Below are 20771 nucleotides of genomic sequence, written 5' to 3'. Positions count from 1 at the left end.
TTCTTCTGCTCTTGTTTCCTTGATGTTTCAATTTTGCTACATATTTGGATTGATAATCTCGAACTTTGACGATGAAGACAGCTGTTATTTTGCCGGTAGTAATCTCTGTGTCATTTTTTTATGCCATTGTATAAAACTTGAACTGGATTTCAGTTGCTTATTCTATAATTCCGATAGATATATTTTTTGGTCCTAACGAAGTGTTTATTTCTATTATGACAATAAATGGGAGAAGCTTCTGATAGCAACTATTTTAGCTTCTCCTGTCTGGACTGCCTGATTACCAATTGTTTATATATTTTGCAGCAATGCATTCTATTTGCTGATAATTGTTTATTTCCATTTCTTGACAGTAGTAAAACTCTAAAATGTGTGCAGTTTATTATTTATTTATTTTGCCGGTAGTAATCTCTGTGCAGTTTATTATTTCTGCTACTACTACTACTCTGAAACTTGTTGCTGCTGCTTACAAAAACCCATTTATGTCACTGCTACATCATGATGCACTAAAAATCCATTATTACTAGAACATCAGGCGCCCTTTGGGCGCCCTACCATGATTTCAAAAACAAAGTAACTTTAATAATCATGTATAAGCAATATAATAACAAATGGCAAGATGAACACTAACCAATAATTATACTATGTCCATACATACTTCATAATTACAGTCAACTAAGTTGTAACCATGTAAACAATAAGTGCACAATACATAAGGATTGTTGAATAAACACGTGCACTGTTGCAATCTTCTCTCTCAAGTCTCATTCAGCAGAATCTATTATTTTCTTCTTCACTTTTCATCTTTGTCCTTTCAGCCATGCAAGAATTCGTCATCTCCACAACCTAAAATTTGGTATATATGTTTTACTATAAAATAATAATCAGAACAAGTCATTAAAACACTAAGCAATTGGATGCATACACACACTCAATTCACACCTAAAAAAAATCCCTGCACATTACGAAAAGTCTTCAGCAAATAAGAAATTACAATCTAGAGATACTTCAACCCACTGCTAACAGCCTTAAAATAAACTAAAATACTAAGCAAGGATCCTAGTTTAGTAGCACATGAAATTAACATATGTGAGTGAGCATTCCAGTACTTTTAAGGTATTTTTGTAGGCATGTAGGCCAATGAGCAAATGGATTATTACTCAAAAGTCTCAGACATGTCAAGCTGAGCATGTGCCCATGAATAAATAGATTACTCAGACATGTGAAGCAGGATAGAATTGACAAATTTGTATCAGCCAAGGTATCATCATAAAAAGATCATTGTACTAAAATGTTTGCCTATAAGTAATTTTTATGGACCACTGAACCTTGAGAAATCGTGGCTGTGGAATAGATGGTGCAACACATTTTATTTCTATTCTGAGCTATACGTTGCTAAAAGGAGCATTTGTAGTGTGGTGATCTAAATCAACCTGCTTACTGTAATGCAAGCAAAAAAAAGTTGCCTTCTGCTTGCTACCATCTAACAAGAGCAGAGATAAACTCGTACATCTCATATGAGTGAGATCCACAAGCAACTGGAGAAGTAAATTTAGACATCTCAATGGTATTTTCAAATCAGAACATCTAACAACACATAAAAGTATAAGATGCTGCTTACCTATATTCTTTATCAGAATATCTGAGGTTAAGATCTGACAGAACATCAAAGTCATTAATGGGGAGACCCGCAATAGACAAGATCTTTACTTATTATAAGAATTTAAATAGCAGTAGAGCACATGGACATCAGACAAGTGATACCGTTTGCCTGCCTAACCTTCATTTCAGCAGGAGCATCCCAATACAGCTACGGCTATGATAAATGCAATAATTAGTTCCGTCACTAATAATGTAAAGTAAAAATTTGGAAGCACATTTCAAAGAGCACCTAAATTCAGCCAAAAGAGTGATCTAAAGAGGCATAAACCAGTGAACATTAACGCATTGATCCATGCAAGAACATAAATACCATGCATCATGATGGTGTAATAAAAGTATGTACCAATCTCATAATAGAACACTACATCAAGCTTCCCCTACAAGTACAAGCACACAATACTTTTCTGGGGAGCAAAGACCCCACCATGGCTGGTTATCTCGGCACTGGCGTCCAGCCTAGTAGTGTGGAGGTACTTGTCAGCAGAGAGCAAACAACAAAGGTGAACATTGAACAGATGAGCGCAGGAACAAAGATTGACACAACAAGAAGTGCATGCAGTTATAAGAATAGAAATCGTCTATAGCCCATCAATATCGAGTAAGGCATGGAATAGTTTAGACTTTCTTGCATTTTAGAAAGACACTACTCGTTGTTAACCATCAATACAACTTGGAAAGCATACTAAATTTAACTGCTAAGTGGATGGTTATTAAATTTAGGAAAAGTAGGTACACCTAATATTATCACCAACCCTGTTGAAATACATGGCAACTCTGAAATTCAGTTAGCATAAGAAGAATATCTGCCATACTACTATAATAAAAACACTACAGTAAAAATCAACGATCCAATTTCGATCACTATAGATAATGATATAGCTTGAACAAGATATGAAAGACCAAGAGGAATATTGCAGTTAAAGTATACAAGCCTGATGTACCTACGCATGGTGACACAAATTTGATATGCTGGTGTTCCTGTTATGTTTTTTTATAGCTATTGAGCGAGGATCATGTTACTGTCTAGTATAGCATTACACTCCTTTTTGTAAGCGTTTCTGAGTTCAATTTATTCTTTATCAATGTAGTGGTGATTCAAGCTGTGAAAAACAAAATCTTTGGTATTTAACACAGAAGAAGAACATAGTTCTACACACTAAAGCCAATTCTATGATTCAGGACAACCACTTGTGGAGTAATAACAACATATTTCTAAACACCATCCCCTCACCTGCCATTTTGGTCTTGATGCCCCAGAGTTCAACACTCTAGCTTGGCAAGATCATATCACCCTCATTCTCTTGCACGAGTCTGGCCATGCAAATCCTGCAAACCAGACACATGCATTTGCCTATCATCTTTACTCCAATCCTTCAATATACAAGGCAAGTGCAGCTCAGCAAGGGTGCTTACTTGCATGACACCTCAACAGACGGCAGCATCCAGTCACCATCCTCATACACCATGGTGTGCTCCCAGTCAGCATCGCCGTCCACATACACCATGGCGTGCTCCTAATCACAGCCGCCGGCTCGCTGCCCATCAGCCCTACACGGAACAAAATAGAAAGTGCAATTCTTCTCAGTTTCTATCCTCCCTGTGGCCTATATATGCAAGCGTCATTGACCTACATGTATTTGTAATAGATCTTGCGCATTATAGCAACAAGCTTACTCGAGCAGGTTGGTGATGCCGCTCTCCACGGATCGAGGGGGAAGACGGATGCCAGAGTCGTGGAAGAGGTGAGGCAGTACGTCGCACATGGCCTGCGGGACAGTGCGAGAGGCAGCTGTCCAAGGCGGCGCAGTTGCCGCAAGCACGGGGAGGCACAGATTCGGGGAGGTAGAGTGGAAAGAAGGAAAAAGGCGGCGGCTAGGGTTTTGGGCACCACCCAAGATGTTGGTGTGGGAACACAGCGAGGCGGAGGGGAGCAGAGGGAAGATGTGGCTGCGGCTAGGGTTTCGGGCACCACCAAGCGTCGATGCCGGAGCGAGGCTGTTGGAGTCGATGCGGGAGCGAGGAGAGGAGAGAAAGAAGATAGGGATCGGGAGGTCGGGGAAGGCTGCGGTGCAGCGTGGGAGCAAGGGGGTTTCTGGAAAGTTGCAAGGGTGTTTTTGAAACAGCGATTCGATCTGAGAATTCTCCCTTCTTCATTCACGATTGCTGCTCTGGACTAGGGATGTCAACGGGGAATTCCCCGTCGGAGGTTACTGCCCCAAACCCGTCCCCGCGGGGGCAAATTCTCCCCCATCCCCGTTCCCGTGAAGGGTCACGAGGAGAACTTCTGCCCCATCCCCGTCCCCGCTCGGGGATTAAATCCCCGCGGGGATCCCCGTCTCTGCGTCAATTATATAAACAACAACAAATCACTTACATAAACAACAACAAATATCCAATAATTCACATGCAAATAACAGTGTTTATAATTGCCTATTGCATAGTTCATAACAACACAGAAACAATCACATTGTTCATACATTCACCACAAGTGATTCATCAACTAGAAATAGCAACTAAGAATCCAAACATCGAGCATAGGTTTATTATTATCGGGTCTCCACGGGGAACGGGGACGGGGGGAGGCACACCAGACCCGCCCCCGCGAAACCCGACGGGGACAGATTTTGCCCCATTTAGCTCCCCGTGGGGAGAGATTTTACCCCAAACCCATCACCAAATAGGGGAATTCCCAGCGGGGAATCGGGGATCGGTTCCCCATTGCATTTTGACTCTGGACGACTGAGCTGGACTGAGGATATGATTTTCTAAAAGCCAAAGGGTCTTTCTGAAAAGTTATGAAAACACGTGTCGTCACGTCGAAGAGCCACCCATGCTCCAAATTCTGGCGTGCGAGCAATCCCGAGCAGTCTTTAATCAACCCCGATACATCTTTTGTACTCCTGAATGGTAAAAATCGTTCTAGTGGAGTATAGTATACTGTTAGATTTGTTACAAAATTAGAGCTTTTTCTGATGTTAGGGCTTGTGTTTTAAATTAATTTCAGTTCACCAGCCAGATTTTCATCTATGTTTTTTCAAATTTTCATACTGGTACCTTAAAATTTATTGCAGATAGTTATTATATTCAATCTTTTCCCTGACAGTAATAATTTATTGCAGATAGTGCAATAATTTCTCTGACAGTTTAACACAAAATGCAGCTTTTCCCCGACAGTTTTCACTGAAAGTTCACTATTTATTAATTATTTGTTTAGATAGATTGGTTAGATTGCTAATCGTATGATCTCGATATTTTTCTCAAAAAATATCATGGTTTTGAAAATCTTTGATAAGATATTTTCAGGGAAATGGATGATCGTACATTTAATGAGGAGGCTGGGAACAAAATGCCGGTTAGAAAAAAAGCTGATTTCAAAGGATTCTTTGAAGCGTCAACAAATGAAACAGGTTTGTTTCTGTGTTTTGTTCGATTGGTTGTGTAAATAGAGACATTTACTCACTGACAATTGTTCCATTAATTTAACAGGTTTTGCCAGGGACACCAGGAAGAGTTCTCAAAAAGTTCGATGACAACAAGTGGACCTTACACTTCAGCATTGTTTGGTAACGTGGATGTGCTGCTTGGTGCTGGAGGACCTTACACTGCAACAAATTATGGTAAGTAAAAGATATATTTCACAACCAAATTTTGGTATTTTTTATATGGTAAGTAAATATATGTTTTTTTACAGGATCGTTCAGAGATCTGTTGAACAAAGCTTCGGCTGGACATTACAATTCAGTTTGATTACCGCATAATCTTGACACTTTTTTAATTTTTACTGAAAATACTTGTTGACCATGAATTTTAAATATTTTAATATATTAATTACCTTTTTCCAGCTATTACTTTTTTTGTAATCAGCTGGTTCAATAAAAAAAATATGTGAAATCAATTATTTTCACATTGTACAATTTGTAAAATTAATTGTTTCCACTTTGCAAATTTATGTAGTATTTTTTCACTTTGTACAATCTGTACAATCAATTGTTTTCGGAAGATAAAATCCATTATTTACAGATATTAAACATACAATGATCTAAACTGATTATCGACTTGAGTTTCTAAATCGCAGGAGACCTTAAGTATATTTAATCTTTAATTTGCTCTCTCGCACCACTGTCACCTATTGTTATTTATAATAACATTTTGCAGTAGAAGGCTACAATGCATTGCCTGTAATGTCGTGTTCGTGTTAAACATGATAGCTTTTGTGCTGTTCTTTCTTGAGTTATTGAAAATAAAATTTGGATTTAGCTACTATAGCATTTTCAATTATATTTAGTAATTATTGTCAAACTATGAATTAATTAGAATTAAAAGATTTATATCGTAAATTATAGACAAATTATGCAACTATTTTTTTATTTTTACTTTAATAACTATATGCATACGGTAAAAGATTACGATGGAACTTTGAATTTTTTTTTTTTCAATTCGGAACCGTGGCTACATTTCACATGCACGCAGAACAACACTCTACGGTACAATACTGTACTGTAGCTAAAACAGATCGGATACGGACGGATATCATCAATATCATATTTGTTTTGTTTTCGACATCATAAATATACGATTTAAGTATTCGGATACGGATACGGTATCAGATGTTGAATATTCAGATTCGGATACGGACATATTTGAATCCCTCTAAATGAATTCGGTCTTGAATACGGGCCTTGTTTAGTTCATCCCGAAATCTAAAAAGTTTTCAAGATTCTCTGTCACATCGAATCTTGCGGCACATGCATGAAGCATTAAATATAGACGAAAACAAAAACTAATCACATAGTTTGACTGTAAATCACGAGATGATCTTTTGACCTTAGTTAGTCTATGATTGAACAATATTTATTATAAATAAACAAAAATGCTACAGTAGCGAAATCCAAAAAATTTTCACATCTATCAAGATAGACCACGGTCGGAAAGTGGCAGCCTCGGCAGGCGCTGCTCGATCTACATGGTGGCAGGCGCTGCTAATGCGTTGCGTGTACGAAACTTCAAGTGCAGGCGCTGCGAGCGTTGTAGCCTCGAAATATAATTTTTTGCAGGCGCTGCGAAACCGTGACTATATAATTAGTTATGTTTTATCTATATTTATGTTTTGTACATATACCGAAATTATTTTAAATTTTAGAGTGAACTAAATAATTTCAAAAAGTTTTGCAAAATAAACACCATAGTATTTTTGTTTGTATTTGATAAATATTATCTAATCATAGACGTATTTGATAAATATTATCTAATCATAGACTAATTAGGCTTAAAAGATTTATCTCGCAAATTATAGATAAAACTATGTAATTAGTTATTTTTTATTTATATTTAATGCGTCATGTCAGTGTATGTGGCGCAAGATTCAATAATCATAGAGAATCTTGAATATTTTTTAGATTTCCGGGTGAGCTCACCTTAAAATAGAAAAACTTTTTATGATTATTCATCACATCAAATCTTATGGCATATGCATAGAGCATACAATATATGCCTTGTTTAGTTCACCAAGCACCTAAAAACTTTTCGAGCACATCGAATCTTTACACACGCATGCATAAAACATTTAAATATAGATAAAAATAAAAATCAATTGCACAGTTTATCTCTAATTTACAAGATAAATCTTTTTAACGTAGTTAGTTTATGATCGAACAATAACTACCAAATACAAATGAAAATGCTACTATAGCCAAATTCAAAAAAAAGAACTAAACAAGGCCTATAAAAACAATAACTAATTATACAGTTTGTTTGTAATTTGTGAGATGTAGAGCCTAGTTAGTCTATAATTGGATAATAATTAGTTAGTCTATAATTGGACAATAATATCAAATGTGTTAGAGTACTTTTTTTTACCCCAACAACTAAACAAGGCCGTAGCTTAATACTTGTTATATCAGAATGTGAAGTGGGCTACGATATTCTGATAATAAAAAATAAACTATAGATTCTATTACTCTGAGAATAAATTATTAAACATAATTAATTCATTATTAATACATGTATTACTGTAACAAAGAGTATCTAATTATAGACTAATTAGGTTTAAAAAATATGTCGTAAATTAGTCTATATCTATATTTTTAGTTTTGTAAATAGTCTATATTTTATACTTTATAAATATATCAAACATTCTATATAATAGGGACTAAATTTTAGTTGCAGAATAAAAAAACCCTCTTAACAATGACCTTTTTAATCATGGTAAATTGGATTTATAGGGAAAAATCATTTTTTTCTATCTAGATTTATCTACAAACAAATAGTTTTGTCAAATTGGCACTGTACTATTCTCTCCAGACGTTGTCTGCACTTGCGTTGTTTGTACTATTCTCTAGATATGTCTACCAAATAAATGATTTTGTTAAATTGCCTACCGAATAGAGTGCCTTGTTCGTTTTGGCTGATAAGCCATAGAAGAAAGTACCGTTGGCTAATTTATTGTGAGAGAAAAATACTGTTGAATGACTGATAGATTTCACTTAATGACGTTATTGTTTACACATGCGCGTGGCAAGCTATTCTGCTTCCATCTGCAAATGCTTGGCACTGTACCCTCAAATAGTACTTTCTTGGTCTCAAATTAATTATTATTTTTAATTTTTGTACTCCACATTTGTAATTTATTAGGGCCTATTACGTCATTCTCAATGGGGGTTTTATCCAGTTTCCAACACATTCATATTTTGAAAACAGTGCAGAAGAGCTACATCCTCATGAAACTCTCTCTACTTTCATAAAACTCTTATCATCTCTTTCTTTATTAATATACTGTCACATCAATATATTTAATATGCATGAAACTCTAATGAAATGCCATTGAAATTGGTCTTAGTAAATTTAGATGTGCTAAATGGATTTAATATGTAGTAGCCACTCGCTATAGTTATTTTAGGATAGATAAAGTATTTTAGAACATCACATTAGTGTCATCCATGAGCTTACTGTACTTCCTCTATACTAAAATAAGTACACATCATGTACTTTAATAAATCAAATAAATCTCAAGCTTAACTTAGATTTTATATCATAAATGTTATTACTTTTTATATGAATTTAGTTAAAATTCAAATAACTTATCTTCTCGGACATTGTTCAAATATAGGGTGTAAACTAATAGACAAAAGTCTGCTAAAAAGTGTTGATTAGGGGTCCAGATTTTTGAAGACAGAAATTAAAAATACATTCAAATACGTATTTGCGTATTCATTAAGAAAAAAATAAAAAAGATGTGTGTGTGTTTTATAAAGTCGTGAAAGGGTTTGTGTGCTTAGAGAGACGTGTGAAGGATTTATAGGAAATTGATAAAAAAAACTGCTACAAGTCGTTGAAAACTAAAATTAAGAAAAAAATATAATAGATAAAATAAAAGGCAAATCGATATTCAGATAAATACTCGCTCCTTCCAAGTTATGTCTAGACATAGGATAGAGGAAGTACTATTTAAGAAAAAGAATTAAATAAAATATCTAGTTGAGCGGTAATCATAAGAATTTTGGCATGCAGTGTTGTAAATGTGAAACATGTAGAGTACATTTCTTGGAACCCCAAGTGCATAGCAAAGAATGCAGCAGTAATGATCACTTGGCTTATAGTCAACTATTGGTTCCACTATCCCTTAGATCTTGACACTAGTACTAGTTCGAGGTAATGATTTTAAAGGGGTATATTACAGTTGCTAAAACAAATAAGTTCGTCTAGTTGATTTTCATGGTGTAGTAAAAAACTTATTAAGAAGAGGTACATCCATTGAGTACATAAATACAACTAATAGGCTAATAGTCTAGAAGAGGTACATTACTAAAACATGATTACAATTGTACCAAAGGTGCTAGTTGATGTTTATGGTTTAGTCAAAGAATTATCAAGAAAAGATACATCCATGGAACAAGTACTTATTCAAACAATAGGTCAGTAATCGACAAGAGGTATATTATAAAATATGATAATTATTGCACCAAAGCTCCTAGTTGATGTTCATGGTGTAGTCAATGAATTGTTGAGAAGAGGTACATCTATTGAATAAGTACATAAACATAAGTAATAGACTAATAGTCGAGAAGAGGTACATTACTAAAACACAATAACAACCGTACCATCACCAGAGTCTGTTCTTATTTGGTATAAAATATTTATTGAAAGTACATAAATACTCAACAACACAATGCTCGGATAATAGGACATGCAGCCCATAGCAACTGTAACTATAAGAACTAAAGAGTAGAACTTGAGAATGAGATTTTACTAAGACTTGGATTTCTTAAATACATAGGCTACCTCCGTTGGGGCCTAATTAGTTTTTATATATATATATATATATATATATATATATATATATATATATAATTCCTTTTTACTCCTGTCAGTACTTACTCCTATGTGTATATCTCTAGATTTAGGGCGTATATGGCCCGATGAACTGTATGTAGATGAAGTATATGATCATACTAAACCATCTAAGGTAGTATATATGTTAAGTATGCATGCATACATAGAGTATGTGGTTATACTTATTATATATACTACAGTAGTGGCATTTTAGTAATATATTAAAAAATATGAATTATTTTGAAAAAATTTCACATGGTAAGATCTAGAGTATCTTAATATAAGTATATGAACATACTCAAACCGACAAACAAGTATGAATACATACGTAATGTGGTTTATTGAAGATGGGTGTAATTACTCCCGGAAGATTTTCCGTACTCCGTTGGACCATATACGTCCTAAATCTAGAGATATACACATGAGAGTAACTACTACTGGAAGTAATATATATATATATATATATATATATATATATATATATATATATATATATATATATATATATATATATATATATATATATATATTATTTTTTATTGACAGTACATAAATACTCAACAACACAATGCTCGGGTGATAGGACATGCAGCCCATAGCAACTGTAACTAGAAGAACTAAAGAGTAGAACTTGAGAATAAGATTTTACTAAGACTTAGATTTCTTAAACATAGGCTACCTCCGTTGGGGCCTAATTTAACATACATGGTTGGTTGGAGGAAGTAAAGTTTAACATGTACTGTAGCATATTCGTAACTATAATAATTAGTATCTAATTATGGACTAATAAGGTTTACAAAATTGTAAGTCTAGTTAATTTATAGTTGGATAATAATTGTTAAATATAAACTAAAAAGATTTAGCTGCCTAAAATTTCCTAACTTTTAAACACATACGTAAAACATACTATAGTACTCTAGGGCCATTTGGGCCTGGTTTAGTTCCCTAAATATTTTGTAAAATATTTTATATTTTTCATCACATTAAATCTTATGGCCTACGTATGGAGCACTAAATATAAATAAAAAAAATAACTAATTACGTAGTTTATCTGTAATTTGTGAGATAAATATTTTAAATATAATTAATTTATGATTGAAAAATATTTATCAAATATAAACGAAAATACTACTATTTTTATTTTAATTTTTTTAAGTAAACAAGACCCTCGAAGTCCATCCCCATGGTTGTCAGCAGCCAGGTACTGGCGAGCGACCCCGGCATTGTTTAGTTCCGAAAAATGAAAAGTTTTCGGTATTGTAGCACTTTCGTTTGTTTGTGACAAATATTATTCAATCATGGACTAACTAGGATCAAAAGATTCGTTTCGTGATTTACAGCTAAACTGTGTAATTAGTTTTTATTTTTTGTCTATATTTAATGTTTTATACATGTGCCACAAGATTCGGTGTGACAGGTAATCTTGAAAACTTTTTGGTTTTTAAGGTGAACTACAAGGCCCCTGTCGTCTTTTCATTGTGACGTGGATGGGATGGGAGCGGCGACCGCGGCGCCACGGGTGAACGACAGCGTCGTACTTCTACAGTGAGGGGAGTGGGCGCATAGTAACGGTGGGGACGGTGCAGGCATGGTTTTTTTTGAACTTGATGCAGGCATAGTTGAAATAGTGCGGTGCAGGCATGAGAAAATTGATGGACTCTTGTGAGTACCGTAAGTTGTTTTTTTATGAGATGATTTAGAAAAGGCACAAAAAATTTTGTGTGCCTCATGATATAATAATAATGAACTTGCGATGTTAGTTATTGCAGTGTAGTGGGAAAAAAAAGCTTCTTTTTTTTGAGGGAGGAAAAAAAAAGCTTCTTTATTTTGGAAAGTGTATCAAATATCCACACTTGGTAAATTTTTATGTTTACTTAGGGCAAAATATTAAAACCTCATATTGTATAGTCAGAAAGATGTTCGAGTGGTGTGGATGTCGTTACTATTGCCGATGGATTAGTGTAATTAGAGGCCCGTGTGATAATTAGTCACCCGTGTGAAGTAATATTAAGTAAAATTGGACAGATTTGAAAAAAAAGATTCGCAGTGAGAGAAATGTAGAGATAATGAAGAAGACAAAAATATACGAGAAAATAATTAAAGTGATAAACTTAGAGAGCTGTTGTAGACAAACATAAAAGAAGTGGAATGGAGAGAGAGAGAGAGGTGTGGAGAGAGGAAGAAAAAGAGAAGATGTGTGGAAGGATAAAGAAAGGACGAGTGGGGGAATGTGAATCCAGACAAGTATGTGCGTGTGTACAGACAGAGAAGAATGGGAATGATGTATTTGGTTGGGGAATGGAATGGGTTGGGAGTGGGAGTTGGCTGACGCACAAATCTTGAAGCACTCTAGACGGAAGGAGATAAGGGATGCGGCCGCAAGCCGTAGCGGTATGGAGTTTCCGCCTGCGGTGGCTGGTGGAAGTGATCTCATCACCAAATCAAATGTCCTATACTACCAGTACAGGAACAAAAAGACCATGAAAAACATCAGCCCATGGGCCATGGCCCATTATAGTGACTCGTACTCCATTTATTGCTTCCACAGAACAAGTGATCTGGCCAATTCCAACGCGCTAAGAGCATCTCCAAGAGCTTAGCTAAAATGAGTAGCTAAATTCTAATGTTTAGCCATTTTGTAAAATAGATAACTTCTTAAAAAATAAGAAGTTTACAACAGCCTTGATATCAGATAGCTAGTGCCAGTGGTTGGCTATATATGGCCAACGAAAATTAAGGGATAACAAACTTTCTATTTTACAAAACCAAATAGCACATCTGTTGGAGCCTATTTTTCTACTATAAAAATTCTAAAATGCCTCCATAATAAAAATAGCAAAGCTGTTGGAGTTGCTCTAAGCCTACCTGTGTAAGAGCATCTCCAAGAGATTAGCAAAAAACATTAGCCAAATTTATTGATTTAGCTACTCTCTAAAATAAATTTTGACAAAAAAATATTAGAGTACTCCAACAGACTCTATAAAAGATGACTAATGAGGTAGACTATCTAAAATTAGAGAGCGAATAAGATGGATGAAGAGTTACTAAATTTGAAGAGTCATTTATAGAGTCTGTTGAAAACATTTTTTCTTCAACAATAGCTAAATTTTACCTTTAGAAAATGATTTAGCTAATCTCTTGGAGATGCTCTAAGGCTAGGTAGGGCTTTATTTTTTAAAATTTGCTAATACATTTTTCATTCGAAATTATAAAATTATACCCTAGATCTTCTCATTACATAAACAACATAATGTCGTTTTCTGGGAAAAAGAACTTTGAATTTCATTTTCTAGGTAGACAAAATTACCCAAGGATTATTTAAGCCCTGTCGATACTGCTCTACCTGTCATTCCACACCCAGCTTCTAAACTCACCCAACTGCCCAACCAAACAGGGCAGGGTGGCATTTGGCTTTGCTCCACCCATGATTCCCGCTTGTTGGAGCCGAAACTCTCCGTGGGAGAAAAAAAAAAGCTTGAGCTGACTCCTTTCACTACTATAGAAAAACTTAACCATGGTGGACCTTTTGCATTTACTTTGGCGGTTTTTGCAACCGTCACGGCCATACAAGTCATGGTTAATCGTGGCTTAACCGAGGCAGACATTGTAACGTAACCGCCATGGTTGATGAGCTATTAACCTTGACAGGCACTATAAGCAACTGCCACAGTTAATACTATTAACCATGGCAGTTATCTTACAACGTCCGCCACGGTTAATAGATATTAATCATGGCAATTACTTTAAACTGCCCGCTACGGTTAATAATTAACCGTGGCGATTGTCCGATGGGCTGGTCGGCTTCAGCCGGCCCTGAATAATCATGGCGGCAAAAAATAATGCCCGGCTCGGAGCCCTTATGTGAAACGCTGCGCAGAATAAAACGTGTAGTAGTGTTTGTCTGCATGCAGACCATCTTCTCGAACTACCCCGTCCTCCTCGAGCAGGTCGTGGGGGGCATATAGAAGTGGATTGAGGTGCTGAGGCAGTGAGGCAGGCGGGGCACACTGTATAGCGGTTATTAGCCATAAGCAATATACTGACATCTACTTTTATGTACCACTTGTATGGGCTACAAACAAACCACAAAAACCATTTACCGTTTGGGCCATGGCCCATTAATGACTCCTGATCCGACTATTGAATCCATAGAGAAAGTGATATGGCCAATAATCAATTCCAATATGAAGCCTATGTGTAAGGCCAAGGCAGGGCTTGATTTTTTTTAAAAAAAATCTTATAATATATTTTTCATTCAAAGCTATAAAAATTATACCTTGGATATGCTCTGTTAAAGAAATAACATAATTCGTTTACTACAAAAATAACACCAAAAAATCGTTTTATGGGTGGACGAAATTACCTAGAAATGTTTGTTGGTAAAAAACCTTATTTGGTACCGCTTCGGACAAGTAGGCGGTGTTCTTCCGCTTCGTTCTACCTATGATTCACACTCTTTGGAGCCAGAAGCCTTTGTGAGAGCTAAAAAAGTGGTTTCGCCTTACTTGTTTATCTAGGTGCGTGGGTTGTGTCCTTGAATTGTTCCTGGTGAGGTGAGACAGAGTCGTAGGACACTCGACACTGTCATGGTGGATGAGGATCAAGGATCTAGGGTGAACAAGGCACACAATATATTATAGTTCTTGGCCATACACACCATTTCTGTACACTTAGGGGCAGATCTAACATGAGAAGTTGGCTCTAGCCCCTACCCCCTAGGCACCATGTTGCCCTTGGAGCCCCCCTGAGGCCCTGAATCCCTCTCTAAATTTTGGAGTGATGAAAAGGAAGAGATGAAGATGAGAAAGAGGAGATGAAGCGTAGAGGATGAATATGATGGAGAAAGGCATGAATGCATGTTGTTTTGGCTGCACAGTCTATTAGGACCATCCGACCATGATTTCTCATGTATCACGAATATTGATGTAATATTCTCTCAACTACCTATGATTTTATCTACCCACCTCTTGCTCGAACAACTCTTGATGCAAGATGAATGGATGAGAGAACAAGGGCATTCGAAAAATCCACTCTCGGAAGATGAGCCCCTCCCACATGTCTGTGACAACTAGTTACCTATCGAGCAACCACTTGAAAGGGGTTTAAAGATGTTCAAGGTCAACTTCTGATTGGCATGAGGTGCCAATGGCGACAATGGATGACGACGACAAGGTAATCTTGATCACTAGTGTGGTACCACACCCTGCACGCTTAGAACGACACTTACGTTTCATTCGTTAATTTGTTACTATGCTTGAAGCAGGTGTAGGCGAACCAAATCAAGTGATCAACCTTAAGACAGTGTAGCCAAGATGAGGTAGAAATTACACAAGCATCAGCAAGTTCAAATGTTTAGTACCAAACAACCATGGTTCATGGCCATGTTGGTGTAAGGCTCACATGCCAGGTGGCACTTGTGGTGACCGGTGACGTGGTGATCGCTCAAGGTGGGAGACGCGAGTTTGAACCGAGGCCGGCCAGGCGGGAATGGTTGACAAATGAGGCAGACGGTGACCGCGCCCCTCGACATGCTCTGGACAGGCAGTTTCACAGAGGCTCCCTTGTATCGTGTTTTTAACGATTCTTTCTGTGTAACCATTACTGTGTGAAAGCTGTTGATATAAATAGCTGGAACTCTGATGTGTGTGTTACTGTGTTAGCATATTGTAATTGGTGTTATCATGTTTGTACCACTCTTTCATATCAGTGGAAAATAGCACTGTCATCGGACGACAGTGTTGCCGTTGGTCTTCATTGCTGTTCATGCACGTTCTCGAGATTCTAGGCTAGCCACCGTGTACATTTGTGTGTGATTGTTTATCTGTGCTAAGAAACCATACATGGACAAATGGAGATCTGCCGAGTACAAAATGTCGGCAGGTACGGTGTTGCACCATAACTTTGCCGTATGAAGACAATCAATTCACTCCTGCGCGCGGTCTCTCTTCAGTCTCCATCCTCTTCCTTAGAGCACCACAAAGTTCTTGTACATGAGAGGGACAATAGATACGATGCAAAGAATATGGATTGATTAATTATCCAGAGATATATAATATATTGATTGAATTACTAATTCGCATCCATTGTATATTAACAGCAAGTTTTAAGATCAATCGAAACGAAACATACATATATAACTATATGGACTGGACAATTTGGAAAATGAACTATATATAAGCTCTAGAATTTTACACACACAAATACGACACGCGACACCAAAACCCTACTCTCATTGATCATAGCCGCCTAGCACGTAATCGTGCATAATGGAGTTTCCCTGCTGGATCTGATGGCCACCGGCCGCGCCGTAATCGCAGGCGGACGCGGTCCATGCCGAGAACTTCTCATCGGCTCCGACGACGGCAGCGCCATCCGGGCACTGCAGCTCCGGCAACGTTGGAACATGCCCGTCGTGCGCCAGCTCCCCCACTGATCCGTACTTGCTGTACAGGAAGTCGTATAGCTCGTCGTGCTGATGATGCGCTCCGAACCCGGCGCCACCGTAGCCGCCGCCAACCATCGGGGCGCCCGAATTCATCTCTACGCCGCCGCCGGCGGGGGCTTCGGCCTCGGCGGATGGAGAGTAAAACCCTAGCTTGGGGCGCTCGAAGAAACCACCCGGCGCCATGTAGTTTGCTGCCCCACCGGCAGAGCTGAGTTGCTGCTCGCCCTCGACAGCCGCCGCATCACTGGCGCCGGCGGCGAGGCTCTGGTGGTCGACCAGATGCTGATGGTGCTGTTGCACGCTCACGGTTGTGGCCATGGCGTCCGCCGGCAGTGACCCAGGGAGCAGCCTATTCGCCTGCAGCAGCGCCTCAAGCTTCGGCCACTGCGGCGCCGCCGCGACGGCGGCGGCGTTGCTGTCGTCGTTGGCGTCGGCGCTGCAGCCGAACGCGCCGTAGATGCCTTGGAGGCGCATGTGGAGCTGGATCCGCTCGAGAGCCGACGCGCTTAGGGCTTGCGTGGACGTCGCGGCGGCGGCGCTGTTGTTATTGACGCCGCCGCTGGTGCTGCACATGTTGCCGGCCCCCGCGGCGAGGTAGGGATCCTGGTTCGCCCTCGCGCGCCGCGACGGCGCGCGCTTTCCGAGGAGCTTCTTCTTCAGCTTGGTGTTCCAGTAGTTCTTGATGTCGTTGTCTGTTCGCCCCGGCAACTGCGCTGCAATGATGGACCACCTGAACATATGAACAATGAACAGCAGGAAATTAGTCAGTATAATATGCCATGTTTATGTATATGGGATATGATGTACAGAGTAGCTTTCTTTGAAAAAAACTAAGTATATATATGATCAAATTTAGTTCAGGGAAGAGAGGAAATTGAAGTACTTGTATATATACTAGTTGTATATTGTAGATGCATGTGCCAAGTGTGCACATGCGATGCAGTTTGTAAATATTGTGCACTGATTTCTTACCTGCTTCCAATGCTAATGTAGAGGCTGCAAATGATATGCTCCTCTTCCTCTGTGAAGTCACCATGCTTAATATTTGGCCTCAGATAATTGAGCCATCTCAACCTGCAGCTTTTCCCGCATCTCTTCAGCCCTACAACAAATTATATATATTCATACATATATACTTGAGTTTAATTAAAGCAGATCAAATTAACAAGTAATCAGATCATATATATTCAGCAGGCAAAAGGATACAAGGAAAATGACTGGCATATATATATATATATATATATATATATATATATATAGGGAAATTCCTTTGTACACGTACGTGTAGTTACTCTCATCTTCAATAAACTACATTGTGTATGTATTCATACTTGTTTATCGGTTTGAGTATGTTTATATACTTATATTAAGATACTCTAGATCTTACCACGCGAAAATTTTTCAAAAAAAATTATATTTTAAATATATTACTAAAATGCCACTACTATATTATATACAATAAGTATAACCATATACTCTATGTATGTATGCATACTTAACATACATATCACTCTAGATGGTCTAGTATGATCATATACTTTGTCTATATACATTTCGTCCGGTCATATACACCTTAAATCTAGAGATATAGAGATGAGAGTAATTACACGCGCGTGTAAAAGAAACGCGTCCTATATATATATATATATATATATATATATATATATATATATATATATATATATATATATATATATATATATATATATAGCAATATGTATTAGATGCTACTGATCTAGTACAGGGACAAAACCGTAGAAGAAAAAAGTAGTAGCAATGAAAAACCTAGCTAGGTATACAGAAAACAAATCCTAGCAGGATATAGGAAAGGAGCTGGGCAGATAGAGATGATGTAACTATACACACATAATTGCTGCGTACGTATTAGCTAAGCCTAGCTTATCGTTTGTTTTGATCTCATGTAATTATCATGTTTACCTTACGTACGTATTTCTTAATTAAGAAAGGGGGACGAAATGGACTAGTTCTTTACCACGTTGATACTCTGTCTAGCTATAGATCTATCACACCACGACAAACAAATAGATCATTCGATGATGGAACAAGAGCTAGCAATCAAGCATCTATCCTTTCATCAAATAAAACTACAGATATAAAAAAATTGCAGATATTTTATTGTGAAGACATACAATTGCACCAATCAGAGACATGCATATGATACTAAAGTTCTCTTGGGGATTGATTCGGTTTTGAGCTACGGGGAGAAGGCGCACGCATATATATAGGATCTAAATCAATACAACAAAGGCAGCAGATGTATGTATATATACACATCTTTTGAAAAAGTTTGCTTCGTTTGCTTGATTCTGATCTTTCAGAAAAATGTTTGCTTCTAACAAATTGGATGAATATGGAGAGGCCATATACTATGTAGTACTAGTAGGAATCCTAGGTAGGCATCCATATACATGCATATGCATGTTGCACCACCAGAGCACCACGCCTGACAAGACTAGTCCATATAGATGATGGGCAATTGGGCAGTAGCACACGGATCATCGTCAGAAGGATAGAACAACCAAATAAATTAAAGAGGCGCCTAATTAACGAATTTCATCAGAAAAACACAAAAGCATCGATGAGATCGATAAGACGACGCATCATGATGCACTGCACATACCAATCTTCTGCGGCAGGGCGATCCAGTTGCCGCCGGTGCCGTGCTCCTCGATGTAGGCCTTGAGCTTGGCGTCCTCCTCCGGCGACCACGGCCCTTTCTTCACGCTCGCCTTGTCGCAGCACGGCGCCCTCCCCATGGCTGCGGCGGCGGGTTGCGTCGTCAGCTTCTTCTTCAGCGAGCAGCTGGATCTCAAGTCAATAACCTCGATCGTCTAGCTTCTAGCTCCCTCGATCACTAGCTAGGTACAGGAGATCGATCGTCGGAGCAAGAAGGACTCTGATAGATGAGTCAAGAAGCAGGCAGGCGGATATATGGAGCGAGCCAGCGAGGTGTGTAGCTAGGCAGGCAGCAGGTGCAGGTGGTCATGGCCGATGCCCGATGGAGGCCGGGGTGCGAGTCCGGAAGAGGCCAGGAAGGTGGCGCCGAGCTTTATAGCCGCGGGGGGCGGGGGAGGAGGGCACGCCGGGCGACCACCGGAGTACACCGCGAGAAAAATACGGGAGTGATCTGATGCCTTTTTTTGCCTTGTGATGACAGATGAGACGGTTGGCAGGCTCCACACCACACCACACTCCAAGTCCAACCATATCATTGTTCTTTCGGTCTACAACGGAGGAGAGAGGATCGATCCATCTCACTAAGCGGCCTAGTTCCCATGCACTCGCCGGGATCTTCTGTTTGCGAAAAAGAGCGTGTAGTGTTACTAGCTACTAGCAATGAAAACGGATCGGATACGGACGGAAATCACCGATATCATATTTATTTTCATATTTGTGGTCGGATTCGGATTCGAATACGGATAATGTCAATCATGTCGGATAAGATACAATTGTATATCGACATCATAAATATACGATTTAAATATTCGGATACGGATACAGTATCGGATGTTAAATATTCAGACTCGGATATGAACAGATCTAAACCTCTCTAAACGAATTCGGTCGGAAAATATCCGTACCGTTTTCATCCCTACTAGCTACACCCTAGCTCCCTCCGAAAATAATATGATAGATTTGTTCAGTTTGAACATTTCGGTCAAAATAGGTTTAGCCGCTCGTTTGTCTGAAAAGCTATGCAAATACTGTTTGCTAATTTATTGTGAGAGAAAAATATTGTTGAATGACTGGTAGATTCGGCAGGTAAATTTAAGCGAACAAGACCAATTCATTATTGATCTAACGATATTTTTTCGTATAAATATGGTTTAACTTATACTAAGGTCTTGTTTAGTTGCGATTTTTTTGGTTTTGATACTGTAGCACTTTCGTTTTAATTTATTTGACAATTATTGTCCAATCGACTAAATAGGCTCAAAAGATTCATCTCGTGATTTACAGGTAAACTATACGATTAATTTTTATTTTCGTTTATATTTAATGTTTCATATATATGCCATAAGATTCGATGTGACGGGAAATCTTGAAAAGTTTTTGGTTTTTGGGGTGAACTAAACAAGACCTAATTTTTTGTCTCTTGGAAAAATGAGAATTGTATATTTTTTTAAAAAAAAAATAGTGTCGGCTGATGCTGAACAGAGTATCTGGTAGCATATTCTCATCGTTTGTAGTAGGAGTAATATTCTACTAGTACTATATATATGGCAGGACTTCGTTTAACTATGCCTCTGAATAACCTCAGCAGCTCAGCTAACTGATCGACAGCATGTGCAGAAGTAGAAATCCATGGATAGAT

General features: G+C 38.1%; 1 protein-coding gene and 1 long non-coding RNA gene across 2 annotated transcripts; one reads left to right on the top strand and one right to left on the bottom strand.

Annotated features, from left to right (window-relative positions):
- On the top strand, nt 4973-5454 carry LOC110434629. The gene is made up of 3 exons (XR_002452220.1): nt 4973-5069; nt 5149-5279; nt 5354-5454. It is a non-coding gene; the product is annotated as an uncharacterized LOC110434629 (long non-coding RNA).
- On the bottom strand, nt 16037-19573 carry LOC8082703 (transcription factor MYB36). The gene is made up of 3 exons (XM_021458773.1): nt 19077-19573; nt 17408-17537; nt 16037-17165 (listed from the first exon to the last, which is right to left on the bottom strand). The coding sequence occupies exons 1-3, from the start codon at nt 19210-19212 to the stop codon at nt 16220-16222; spliced, it is 1212 nt and encodes a 403-aa protein (XP_021314448.1). The 5' UTR covers nt 19213-19573; the 3' UTR covers nt 16037-16219.

Source organism: Sorghum bicolor, chromosome 4 (genome assembly GCF_000003195.3).
Source record: "Sorghum bicolor cultivar BTx623 chromosome 4, Sorghum_bicolor_NCBIv3, whole genome shotgun sequence".
NCBI lineage: Eukaryota > Viridiplantae > Streptophyta > Magnoliopsida > Poales > Poaceae > Sorghum > Sorghum bicolor.
Note: the sequence above shows the minus strand (reverse complement) of the source record. Positions and strands in the feature narration are given on the sequence as shown.